Here is a 13,159-nt window from a genome sequence, read left to right as displayed (position 1 = left end):
ATTATGAGCATTCAGGCCTTATTGTTCTAAATTTCACCGAAACAGTAGTTTCCCATTGCTTACTTTGTAAGGTTGGCTCTTGGATTATCTGAAATTATAATATAATAATTAAAGTAAGATTTGATGCTGTAGGAGATGTGATGTTGGATGTTCCCTAACTTGATTTCTCTCTCTCCTTTCTCTCTTTGTACTGTTTTTCTCAGTTGCTGAGTTGGTCCCATTCAGACTGAATCTAGTTCTCTTGTCGCATGGTTGCGATGCAGCCAACATTTTAGAGACCAGCTGGAAAAGTTGACCATCAACACAATTCTTTTCATCAAGCTCCAGCTCCGGAAAGGTATAACGTTTTTACTGTCTTTTGATTAAAAATAATACAAACTTTAGGTATTGAACTTGAATGGTGAGGACCAATGTTTAATGTTCTTTTTAAGATATATTTAACCTTCATAGCGCTCAGTATTTGATTTGTAAAAGTTTTAAGCCAGACAAATTTGCAACATATCATAAACTGTAGGGTGTTTGTGAAATGCTACCCACTTTATTGGAGACCATTGCTTTTTAATCTTTTATTGACTATTGGTTATCCAACAATAAGCCCTATTCATGTTTTCTTTTTCTTTGCTCTTTCTGCAGCACCAAATGTATCCGTGAGACTCTCTCGTTACTTCACTCAGTGGGCATTATGTTGACCCTAATCTAAATTCATCAGCAACTCATCCCTACCTTTCCCTCCCATCTCCCCTTCCCACACCCTTTCCCATCTCCATCATGACCAGTCTGAAACGTTCTCAGACAGAGCGCTCGGTCGGGGGCTCAGTGCCGGCTTCTGATGAGTTCTATACCCGCCGCCTGCGACTGCCCAATGGAGGGGCACCACCACCACGCAGTGAGAGCGCCCACATCTCCTCTTCAACCACCCCCGGCACCAACCCTGGCGTCCCCAAGATGGGGGTTCGAGCTCGTGTGGCTGATTGGCCCCCAAGGAAGGATGGAGGAGGAGGTGGTGTTTGGCATATTACTGTGGAAACCGACTCGCCCAGCTCTACCAACACCACCAGCTCTTCAGGATCAGGAAGTGGTGATAGAGAAAGACTTTGTGGAGGGGGACCGGGTGGAGGAGGAAGTGGCGGTAGTGGTAGTGGTGGCAGTGGAGGAGGAGGAGGAGGAGGAGGAGGAGGAGGAGGAATGTCTGCTGTCACAGCCCACAGCAATCTGTCAGCCAAGCTGGGCCACCTGATAAGCCCACAGGACTCATCCATGCTGCGTAACATCCACAACACACTAAAGAGCAAGATGCAAAGCAAGGGAAAGGACAACCGCTTTCTGTCACCAGATGGCTATCTGGGCTCACCTCGCAAAGGCATGAGGCGCATCCGCCAGCGCAGTAACAGTGATATAACAATCAGTGAGCTGGATGTGGACGGCAATGAGGGCTGGTCTTTCTCCGGATGGACACCCATGCACCGTGAGTATGGCAGCACTTCATCCATAGATAAACATGGTGTTTCAGGAGAGAGCTTCTTTGACATGCTAAAAGGGTACCAGTCCTTTGAGGCCCCTGATCAGCGAAGCCCAGCTCCAGAGAAGCTAACAGAGCTACTTACCGTGGCCCCAACAAAACAGGCTGCACTGGACCTGCCAGATGGCCCTTTAGGTCCAGCCAGAGGAAGTCCTGCCAGTCGGCTAAAGGAACGAGAGAAGCACTTGAAGAGGAGGTCAAAGTCAGAGACAGGTGGAGAATCAATATTCCGTAAACTGCGCAGTGTGAAGGTGGAGGGTGACACATCGAGAGCTGGCTCAGATGCTGAAGATGGGGGAAAAGGGGATGACTGTGGTCCACCTCCCAAACCCTGGGCTTGTCAAAAAGGATTTGCCCACTTTGATGTCCAGTCTCTACTCTTTGACCTCAATGAGGTAATCCATAGTCGGCAATCTGGGTCTAAACGCAAGAACACCACTACCGGTGCCTCGGCTGCTGCTGCCGCCTCTGCTTCGGCCACTTCCTCCCTCTCGTCCAATCAAAGTGGAGGGTATGGGTCACCTTGTGGCTCACAAGAGGAGCTGAGCAAGGAGGGGATAGGAGGAGGACACGGAACCAACCCTGCCCTGGATCCCGGGGATGACAAGAGCAATGACCTGGTGCTCAGCTGCCCGTGTTTCAGGAATGAGATTGGTGGCGAGGGAGAGAGGAACATCTCTTCTGCTAAACAGGTATGTTTTGTACAATAATGTGATGATTAGATAACAGAAACATATATATATATATATATATATATATATATATATATATATATATATATATATATATATATATATATATATATATATATATATATATATATATATATATATATATATATTTATGGTTAAGATTTCCATGCTCTTCAGTTTTGATCTCAAGACTAAACCTTTTGGCTGGTTTCAACTCCAAGATGGAAGAAGACGTAAACGTTGATTACTGCATTTTGAAGCTGCAGTGAAGATTACATGTATAATATGGTTGTCAGCTTACTCTGTTTGCTTTTCCTTCATCTTCCAGCCGGGCAGCATAGGTAGTGGTGGGAGCTCAAGCAATTCTTCAGGCAGTACAGAGGAAGAACCTTTGGATGCCACCCTCACGACTCATTTTACCAACGCTGGTGTGGCCGTGCTGGAGGCCACCAAGGACGGGCCAAGCCAACATGCTGACCGGTCCAAGCGTTACATTGTGGAACATGTTGACCTCGGCACATATTACTACCGAAAGTACTTCTACCTCAGAGGTGAGCGAAATAGGATAGTTTTAATTTGGGCTTTTCTAGATTCATAGATCTTGATTATTGATAACGGTTTCTCCATGTACATTATTCCTTATCTGTCCATCCCTGCCTCACATCTCATTCCTCCTCACCCCTAGAACACTGGAACTATCTGGGGGTAGATGAGAACCTGGGCCCAGTAGCAGTGAGTCTCAGGAGGGAGAAGTTGGATGAACACAAGGAGCATGGCCAGCAGTATAACTACAGGGTCATCTTCAGAACGAGTGAGGTACATTGAAATGGACACATACACTTTGGAGTCACCTGTGATACTGATGTTTTTCTTCTTTCCTTCAATAGTGGTTATTTTAACAGAGACAGAGAGAGTGTAATTCAGACATCAATGTATTTACATTTGAAATAGTTTGGGCCTCAAAAGAAAGAAGAATAATTACATTATCAAAACTTGCTTTAGTTGATGTTCCCACAATGTTACATGCCAGGGGAGGATTCTGTTGGAGCCATTTCCCCCCCCAAATGCCCTTCTTAATTTTTTTCCTGTCCAGAAAAGCGCAAGGCATCATTATTAAAACCATTACCATTGCCATCATTATTAAACCACAACGATACATATGGGCTCTTAATTAGTTTGGGTATATATTTTGTTGCGCAGTAGAATATTTGTCGCTCTTTGCCCTTTCAATTGTCAGTCTGGTTGAACCATTGAACAGCGTTTTGTTCTCCATATACAGTATTAAAAATTCTAAATTTCGGCAGCAAATCCTTCATACAATAGTACGTATTTGTAAATAACCTTTTACAAGTGATCCATTCACCAGCTTATACTGTATTTGTAGCTGTTCTCTCCGCAGCCATGAATGTTCATGTTCACAAATGTGTCAGTAGTTAGTACACTCTGTACTGAGTGAGGTTACTGAGAAGCTCTTATGAGTTGAAATTGTGTCGGTGTAATACATCACAGCCTTTCTGATTTGAAAAAGGGAGGGAGACATTATAAAAAGCTTTAACTCAAGGTTGTCAGATATGGCTTGAGACCTTAGATGCATCCGCCTCCAATCCTTAACACCACCTCAAATTGTTGTATGTGTTTGATTTACATTTTTAGTTTATTTACAATTCTCAATCTACAGTTCGCAGAGATCGGATGTCTTCTGTGAATACCTCTAGGCTTTGCCATCATCCCCTCCTATAGACACTCAAGCCAGTGATCCATGTCCTCATTCTCTGAGCTGAACGCCCACCTACCATCTTTGTCAGCCTTCATCTGTAAAGGACTGAGCTGTGCCATTTCACAGCTAAATGAGACTAAAATAGCACCAACGACATTCTAGCGGAGAAGGAAAAGCATTGCTCTTGCATTGAAGAGCTCCATGAGCAATAGGACTTCCAATCACTTGGGATGACGCACAACCTACTGTGCTGCGTTTTCCTCAATTCTTTCCTTTCTCCTGACTCCCGTTATCTCTTATTGCTATTTTCAGAAATGGGAGCTGGGCAGGTGTGTGTGTGTGTATATATATATATATATATATGCCTTTGTGGGAGTGAGTGGGATGTGCGGATGTTGAAGAGAGATGTCCAGTGTCTACTAAGGACAGCTATTGTCTTCTCTTAAGTGAGAGTACTTCTCTTCAGTTTGTTTAAATTTGAGGGTGTGGGCACCAACCTTTTGGGCCTATTGAATGCTATGTGAAGACACACCACACACTTTAAGCGATGCTAAAGAGCCTTGGGACCACTATGGATATCCAGCTGTGCTTTTTTGTTCTTGATGGATATTTAGGTTCTGGTCCTTTCACAGTTCTCTTAACTTATTCATGGATGTCCTCCTCGAGTTTGCCTCGAGCTTAAAAGTCTTACATACGTACATGCAGTCCAAGCCAGACAGTTTGCCTGCATTAGCAGTGAACGTAGTCTGGCAAAAACCCATTTTTATCCCGGATTGTGTAGAAAAAAATATAGATCTTTAAGTAGTCCTTAATCCTTTTTAAAGAAATGTGCATGCTTATAAAATACTCTATACTTATAAAATGCTTATACAATACTCCACACTAGTTTAAAGTGTATTTGTAGCTCACACCATGATGCAGGTTCAAGGAAGGACCAAAAGTTGCAGCTGCTGACAGTTTTAGACATCAGTAGAGAACATAGATAAAGAGGCAGTACATGCAATATAGCCCTGTAAGAATACATATTTAGATGGTTAACGACACAGATGCTGTCGAGAACAAGACAATGCAGGGCACCAACAATATGATTTACTCAAGCTCAAGGAAAACTAATTTGGCAACAGTAAAGAGTGTACATGTAAAACTGCAGTATAAAGACTCAACAGTGTACGGTGTAAAACCACGGAAGTAATCCATTCTTGTCATGATCCTTGTACTTCCCAATAATCTTTTTCCTCTCCCTCTGGTTGTGCCGTCTCCAGCTGAATACCTTGAGGGGCTCCATCCTGGAAGATGCAGTGCCGTCCACATCCAAGCACGGTCTAGCTCGAGGCTTGCCCCTCAAAGAGGTGCTGGAGTACCTGGTGCCTGAGCTCAACGTCCACTGCCTGCGCCTCGCACTCAACACACCAAAGGTCACTGAGCAGCTAATGAAGCTGGATGAGCAGGGGGTAAGTGGACACAGTTAGACAACTGATTTGCGCTAGGTAACTTTGATTTAATCTTTTGATTGCGCCTATTGGAAGATTTCTCTATTTTTTTTTTTACTGCTTTGCATTTAATAAAAAGACAGTATCACTCAGACTTCCAACTTTCATCATCGTAAAAAAAAAAATACAATCCATTCAGCATATTTGATACATGTCTTTTAACTAAAGATACGTTTCCGTGACATTATTCTGTACTATGTACAGACAATGATTTTCCCTTTGCGTTTTATGAATCATTGGATGTGTAGGTGTTATTTTTCCCACAGGGAGATGTCTTATTGTGAAGCACAATTATGTATTATTAATATATATTGTTTATACTGAATTTATCCATTCACTCCCACAGACCATTATGTGGGATTTAGGAGAAACTGCCTCACATATCGACACACACACACACCCCCACACACTCTTTTTGGCCCCAAAAGGACGGACAATCTTCACAATGTGATCACACAAACACACAGACACACCTCGACCTTAAAAATGACAATAATACAAAACAAGCTCTTTGATACTCATGCACCCTGATGCAATCATCAAAAGCTGAACCTCTGAAAATGTCAACATGATTTCTCTGGAAAATGGCACTGCGATCACTGCAGAACAACCCAAGGTGCTTATTCTTAAAATGCCAACATGAGTCCGCCCTGAAATGTCAACATGGTTACATGACATGACATGATTTCGACACCGTAATGTGCGTGTGCCCCCCCACCTTTTCATTTCAACAATCTATGTTCTCTCAATAGTTGACTTTCCAGCGGAAGGTGGGGGTGATGTACTGCATGGCCGCCCAGAGTAGCGAGGAGGAGATGTACAACAATGAATCAGCTGGTCCTGCACTAGAGGAGTTCCTTCATCTGCTGGGGGAGAGGGTTAGACTCAAAGGCTTCACCAAGTACCGGGCCCAGCTGGACGCCAAGAGTAAGTACATGTGGAGAATTCTCATGTTGTCCTACAAACACAGTGGTAAACTGTTCAGACAGCGTCACAGTGACACTGAAAGTCTTGTCTAACCCACAGCAGCAGGGTGAACAATGATTGACACACACTATGTAGAAGTTCTCATTGAAAGAAAAAAAAAAAAAAAGCCTGGATAATTCATATTAAGTTGAAGCGCTGATTGTTTGGTGACTGATATGAGAAAGATTTATTTGTGTATTAAGTAAAGGTGCTCTGTAAATATGACCATGACGATTTTTGGTGTGGCAACATATCGCAGCAGCAAATATTATCAGTTTAGCGGTCCAAAACTACTTCCTTTATTAAGAAAGGAGTACATAAAGATGTGTGTTTCTGTGCACCAACGTGGGTGTCGCCCTCGGGGGGGTCGCAGTACACAGGAACACTCTCTTCTTCTTGGAGAGCACCTGGCCTCTGAAGGCTCCCTCATAATCGGTGTTACAGACACAGATCTGACAATAGTTGAAACCACTGTGGGTAAACCAGCTCAGTGTGGCGTCCAACCTTGTGCACACATCAAACATACACTTCATAGTCTACAGCACTACTTATTTAGTACATGCCCTGCTGCCCCACAGTCTCAATCTGCTTTAATCCTCAGGCTGCCTTTCAGGGATTCTTCTGTTTTCTCTTTTTGCACTGCACTGAAATCAAGAGTTCCTTTTAATTTCAGTGACAGATGGCCTCTGGTGTCAGATTATTCTATTGGAGAAACTGATAGCCTATGTAGGTTAGGTTATGTGTTCTCTTGTTCTTTCCTTTGGCCGCCCACCTCTGCATTTGCTATAGACAAGATTGATGTCTACATCATGTCTGCTTTGATATTTAACTCTATGCTATTCTTATGTCAATTAAGTCATCCCCCATAATGCTCTGTGAAACACAAACCCCCAGTCAGTTTCTGCAAAGCACTCCTTATAGAAGGAGTGTAATTAATTGAAGTAATCTAGCAAGTTTAAGTATGGCCTTTTAAACACCTTGTAACGGGTTTGTTCTCTGTATAGAGCGTATCAATAAACTGTGTAGGTGGTTATTAACATGCAGTGGCTCTCTTTGGGGCGAGAGCTCAGGGAACACATTGCCATCTGAACAGCATTTGCAGCAGAGAAAGATGAGTGACATAAACATAATGTTTGGTCATACATGTTCATAGTATGGGAGTTTATAATGAAAATGTTTCAGAGAGAACACATATTGTATATTTTGAATAGTTTTTCAGTTGGATGTTTTCTATCAATGTCCTTGGACATGTAATAAACATTTCTCCATATCTGATAGCAATAATTGCTTGTGGTAACAAAATACAATTTTACACATGTAATTCTATCTCCACAGCTGACTCGACGGGCACCCACTCCATGTACACCACCTACAAGGACTACGAGCTCATGTTCCATGTGTCGACCATGCTGCCATACACGCCCAACAATAAGCAACAGGTAGGGTTGTAAATGGCAGGGCTCTCAGTTCCAACACACTGAAGTCTCTATGTCCACGAAGATGTTGCTGCTATTTATTCACATCGTAAATACGTCATCTCGATCAGAATGTTACAGAGTCTACATGAGCCTACGATCATTTATCTCATTTTGCACACGGCTTCAGTAGCAATTGTCTATAATAATGCAAAATATAACGCACTGCTACTTTCTACGTTCAGTCGGTGTACATTTTAAGTTAACTCTGTTTTTCTGCAGTTTCTCGATACCTCATATTATTTAATATTAATCAATATCTAACTGTAGTTTCTCCTGCTGTCTTTGTGCTTTTCCAGTTACTGCGGAAGCGTCATATTGGGAATGATATCGTCACAATCGTGTTCCAGGAACCCGGGGCTCTCCCCTTCACCCCCAAAAACATTCGCTCACACTTCCAGCACGTCTTTCTGGTTGTGCGTGCTCACAACCCATGTTCAGACAACAGCTCCTACAGGTGAGGTATACTCTCCTACGTGTATATTTGAGTATTTAAGGTGTTTCCTATCGCACAAACATTGCAGTCGAAAGATTGCCGTTTCCGATGTCCTCTCTAATAGGCGTTGTCTAAGCAATTTCCTGCTCGATACATTTGTGTTTTTATGAACATCAGAATCAGAATCAGAAACCGTTTATTTGCCACGAATGTTTACACAAACGAGGAATTTTTCTAGGCGGAAGGTGCATACATTAGACATGAGACGTTAGACGAGACAATCAACAATCAACAACAGTGCAATGATATTAAATCAAGTATAAGATAAGGTGCTCAGACAACAGATAACGTTAATGTAGGTGTATGTTAAAGTGACACGTGTGTTTAAGTTAAAGTGTATGTTAAGTGGCATGAGTGTTTAAATATGAAGTGCACAGGGGAGTGACCGGTAAGAAGAAAGAAAATAAGAGGAATGAAAACTGAGAATATGAATGAATACTAATATAGTTAATATATTTTGCACTCTGTCACTCACGTTACAGCAGTGTTTAATGGCGACGTATGTGGTGTGATGTACTGTAGTTGACCAAAATTTGCAAAGTGAAGTGATTTTTCTTCTTCTTCTTGCTAATTAATCAATTGGTAAAGTTTCTCGTTACGTTTTCTTTCTCTGAATATTAACCCCAGCTCAGTATTATTATTATTGTTGTTGTTGTTGTTGTTGTTGTTGTTAACCTACAATGTCCCTAATACACCAGAGAGAGAGAGAGAGAGAGAGAGAGACTGAAAAGCATAATGAAGGAATGCCTATTACCAGACCAATTATTCACTTGATGGCTTTTTCAATCACTTAACAGCTGAATTTAGGTACGTGCGGATTTTCTTGAGGTGGCAACATTTAATTAGTAAGACAATTAGGTTGTAGACTGTCAGTTTCATGGCATTTTAATAACCTACTTAGTAAAAAAAGAAGTTTACTTTATGTGTTTTTGTTCAGTTGAGGTGACACCTTTTAAAGTGTGAATGTTTGCTAGCCCAAAACAGGTCTTGCACTAGTAATAGGTGGTTATTTTATAATGTGTCATCTCATATGAGCCATATGTGCAATCACAGTAGATGCATAAAAAAGTCTAGATAAGATAATTTTGACTTTGTATTTCTAAAGGTATGCACATGACTTTTATTCTTGAATCCCTTTCCATCACTGCTGAAATATGAACGCTCTTATCTGTTGCTTCAAATGGTTGCCTTTGCAGTTCCACCACTCTATTTTAGAGGAGGCTGTGAATGTGGAGAGCCTCTCTAATACTCTACTGCAGAGTCATTTTTAAGAAATAATGAACTTTCTGCCTGTTCAGCTCTGAAGGACATTTCATTCTCTGTTTATTTCCCGCCTCTGTCTTGTTATCTAGTTTTCTGTCATTCTCTCTTATCTTCCTCTCTTTGACTCTCCCCCCATCCCCCTCCCGCTAATAGCTGTTTTAATTGCTGTCTGAGCACAATGTGTGAGGTCTTAATTGTCCCCCATGGGGCTACTTCATTACTGAGCAAAAACACACATAAACACATGAACAAAGATCTCAGGAATAGTGAATATAGAGCAAACACTGTTTACACGTGCCTTCCATAATCCAGAAATGTGAATAATTTTTCTAAAGTCGATACTAATTTCGCACGCACTCGTAAACTATAAAGGAGAAACATCAGGTTTCAGATGTAAATTTCCGATTCATCGTGACCACAGGGAATTGACTGAGTCATGATGTATTAAGTAAGGTTGACCTAAATGCTTTGAAGCTTTGGTGTGTGTATATTGGTGTGTATTTTTGGCGACATTTATCCACACACAGGGCAGAAAAAATATCACACATCTGGAACCACGGCGCCTCTTTAAAATAAATGTTTTGTCATGGCACCCCAGGCCACCTATTCTCATTATATAAAGCCACTCTTATATAATTAGGTCTGGATTGCTACAATCCAAATGGTTTTTCATTTGAGGTCTGGTAAACTTATCTCACTGCTACTGTATGTTTACCAAAGATTATGGTGTTTTTTCCTGATAGGAATATTTTGTCTGAGTAAAAAGATGCCAATGCAGTTATTTTTTTCCCACATAGATGCATCATCACAGTTGTGAGACTATTACTGGACTAGACTAACAAGCATCACATAGAAAGAGGCAATGGTGACACTGAACGTGACTCCCAGTGAACACGTTTTGTGTGGTGTGAGAAATTACTCACTTCCTTATGTTAATTTTAGTTACTTAACTTATTTTTACCAGGAACATTTTATGAGACGTTTTTGAGGTACACTTCAACTCTCAAGTGTGTCAATGACAGAAAATAGAAAACACTATCACATCCCATAGGAATCAATTGTAGGGTCTGTAGGCACAACCTCTGGTTCTGAAAAGTGAATGCAATGCCTAAGGGCCATAAACTTCCATTATTTCTAATGGACAGCAATGTGCGACTCAAAGACTGCAAAAATAGGTCAGATTGTCTGGAAGCCTGGCCCTACTTCTCACTGGAATTATTACCTTATAGACAATGTGAACACCAGTCTATCGTCAGAATCGCTAGTTTCAAGTCTTCTTCAATACAGCATGAGGTCCACTTTGTAGCTTATGATCCCATTTACAGTAAAATAGACAATAATGTAGGTATGCTTTAGGGTGTGGCTACCTTGTGATTTACAGATCGCTGTAAAGTTGTCTGGCTTAGTAGTTGACTGTTTCAATCTGACAACTTGAACCCTTTTGACTGTGATATTAGTTCATGCAAGTTGGTAAGTAAAATACATTTTGGCTGCGTAAAAAATATCTTCAGTGTTCGGTTGTACTTAGCTCCACCCACTCGTGTCACTTCTGGTTGCGTAAAAACAAGATTGCATGACTACATCCACTTATATACATTCTATTGTAGATAGGAAAAGAGAATGGTCTCTACTAACTCATTTCGGACACCTAGAACACATCAGTGCCAAAACCGCCACTACGCACACCTAAATTCTGTAAATAGTAAATACATATTCTTTGAGGACCAATTTTCAGAAGTAGACCAAAACATGTTATATATGTACCTCACCCCCAGTCCCCACATCCACACACGCATACAGTACACCGCTTAGCCGCCCACTCCAATAGGTATTGACATGTTCTTTTTCTTCCCTTGCCTCAGTGGGCAGCAGGTCGTAGATACTGGAAGAGCAGAGCTGCCCACACACTGGATATTTTTAAGACCACAAATCACTGAAACCACAGGAATGTGCTCTTTCATTTCTACTGCCAAACCTCCTGCCACAAAGATCACACAGCGGCCACACAGCCCAGCAACCCCTATTGCACTACATTCTCCTTTTCCTTTCATTCAATCTCCCCTTTTTTGTCATTCAGTTCTTTTTGCTCTCTCTTGTCTTTGGATTTCACACCTCTACCTTCCTCTCTCTCCATCGCTTGTCTCTGTCCTGCATGAGTCACAGGTCTTTGGTTGACTGACTCACAGGTGTTTGAGATCAGTACAAGTGCTTTCAGAGCTCCAGTGAAATGTATTGAGTGATGCTTGTAGTGAGGGAGAAGAATAAGAATAAAAGGTCACATTTTATTTTCACCATTTGTTCAGCCTGCTTATAACCTCTTCAGCTGGTCCTCTCTGAAATACCTGGCATGATTAATTTGTCATCTACAGAAAAGCAGGTGAATATTGCTTACTTTGTTCTTCATAGGGGCTGTCGGTTTAAAAATGTTGTTTTTATGCTACTATGCAGAAAGGGGCAAAATAGTTAAAAGGACAATTCTGGGTTATTTTTTTCATCGATCCTTGCTTTGTTGATATCGAAAAGTTCAGCTACAATACTTTGATGTTTTATTCTAAACATTGCACTTACGGTTTGCTGCCTTGCAATGCAACTTAACTGGCCAATCTACTGCAGTTAATGTGAACCTCAGAGCACCAAACATGCATTTTGCTGATCATATCCTGCTGCAATGACTTACAATTGGTTTTCATTCTATCACTAAGTATAAAGTTTTGGTGTAGTATATTGCCTTTTTTAAACTCGCATGAACAGGTTTTTTTTAATGCTTTGGCTCAGCAGAAACAAGCCGTAAACACAACTCTGACATATTAGCACTTTTCTAATTGATGTAAACTGAATCTTACACATTCAGCAGCTACAGAGCAACACTATTTTCCATTTGGAGCCATGTTACTTGTTAAAGAAACCACGGATCCCTGAGAAAAATATTGTGCTCTTTAGCTGCTAAATGCTCCACTATTCACCACAGAGTCGCCGACCTTGTCTGTTTGTCTAGTGCTGGGCGGGCATTGTGCAGTGTGGTTTTGAGCTTTTCCAAAAAAAATAGCTGCCTACTTCAGCTGGAAACCGCGTTGATGAGTGCAGAGCGTCGCTTTTTATCATAATGTGTACAGCTTAAGTGTATTAAATTGAATAGGGTTGAGGGAAACTGCAAAATCCTGTTATAATTGTTTGTGGGCACATCATTACGAGCTTCATATAGCTTTATAGGTCACAGGATCCATTTTTAAGATATAAGATGAGATATTCCTTTATTAGTCCCGCAGTGGGGAAATTGCAGGATTACAGCAGCAGATGGGTAAAGTGCACACAAGAGACACATAGGGAAAAGAAGAAAAGTAAAGTTATAAAAACAGTAAAGTATCCACAATAACAATATTATATATACAGACAGAATACAATGTATTTATATTGCACCAGTTGAAGTGATTAAAGTGTTTTTGTGGTCTACTGTGAGCTGTGTGATTCTGTAGCCTGACTCAGCAGGGAGGAAGGACTTGATCACAGCCACTTAAACTAGAACGTAGAACACATAAACTAG

At 41.3% G+C, this 13,159-nt stretch overlaps 1 protein-coding gene across 1 annotated transcript in view; it reads left to right on the top strand.

Moving 5' to 3' along the window:
* Positions 1-768: 768 nt before the first annotated feature.
* Positions 769-13,159, top strand: part of sipa1l1 (signal-induced proliferation-associated 1 like 1) — a gene marked incomplete at both ends in the record, with an annotated part of 31,034 nt that continues 18,643 nt past the window's right edge. Inside the window, 7 exons of the mRNA XM_079215007.1 lie at positions 769-2,211; positions 2,540-2,762; positions 2,897-3,027; positions 5,191-5,379; positions 6,171-6,345; positions 7,720-7,823; positions 8,159-8,316. Coding sequence (XP_079071133.1) covers positions 769-2,211; positions 2,540-2,762; positions 2,897-3,027; positions 5,191-5,379; positions 6,171-6,345; positions 7,720-7,823; positions 8,159-8,316 — 2,423 coding nt within the window. The remainder of the gene's footprint in view (positions 2,212-2,539; positions 2,763-2,896; positions 3,028-5,190; positions 5,380-6,170; positions 6,346-7,719; positions 7,824-8,158; positions 8,317-13,159) is intronic.

Source organism: Taurulus bubalis (genome assembly GCF_910589615.1).
Source record: "Taurulus bubalis genome assembly, chromosome: 3".
In the NCBI taxonomy this organism is placed as follows: Eukaryota; Metazoa; Chordata; class Actinopteri; order Perciformes; family Cottidae; genus Taurulus; species Taurulus bubalis.
The sequence above is the reverse complement of the archived record's forward strand: the minus strand, read 5'-3'. Positions and strand labels throughout refer to the sequence as shown.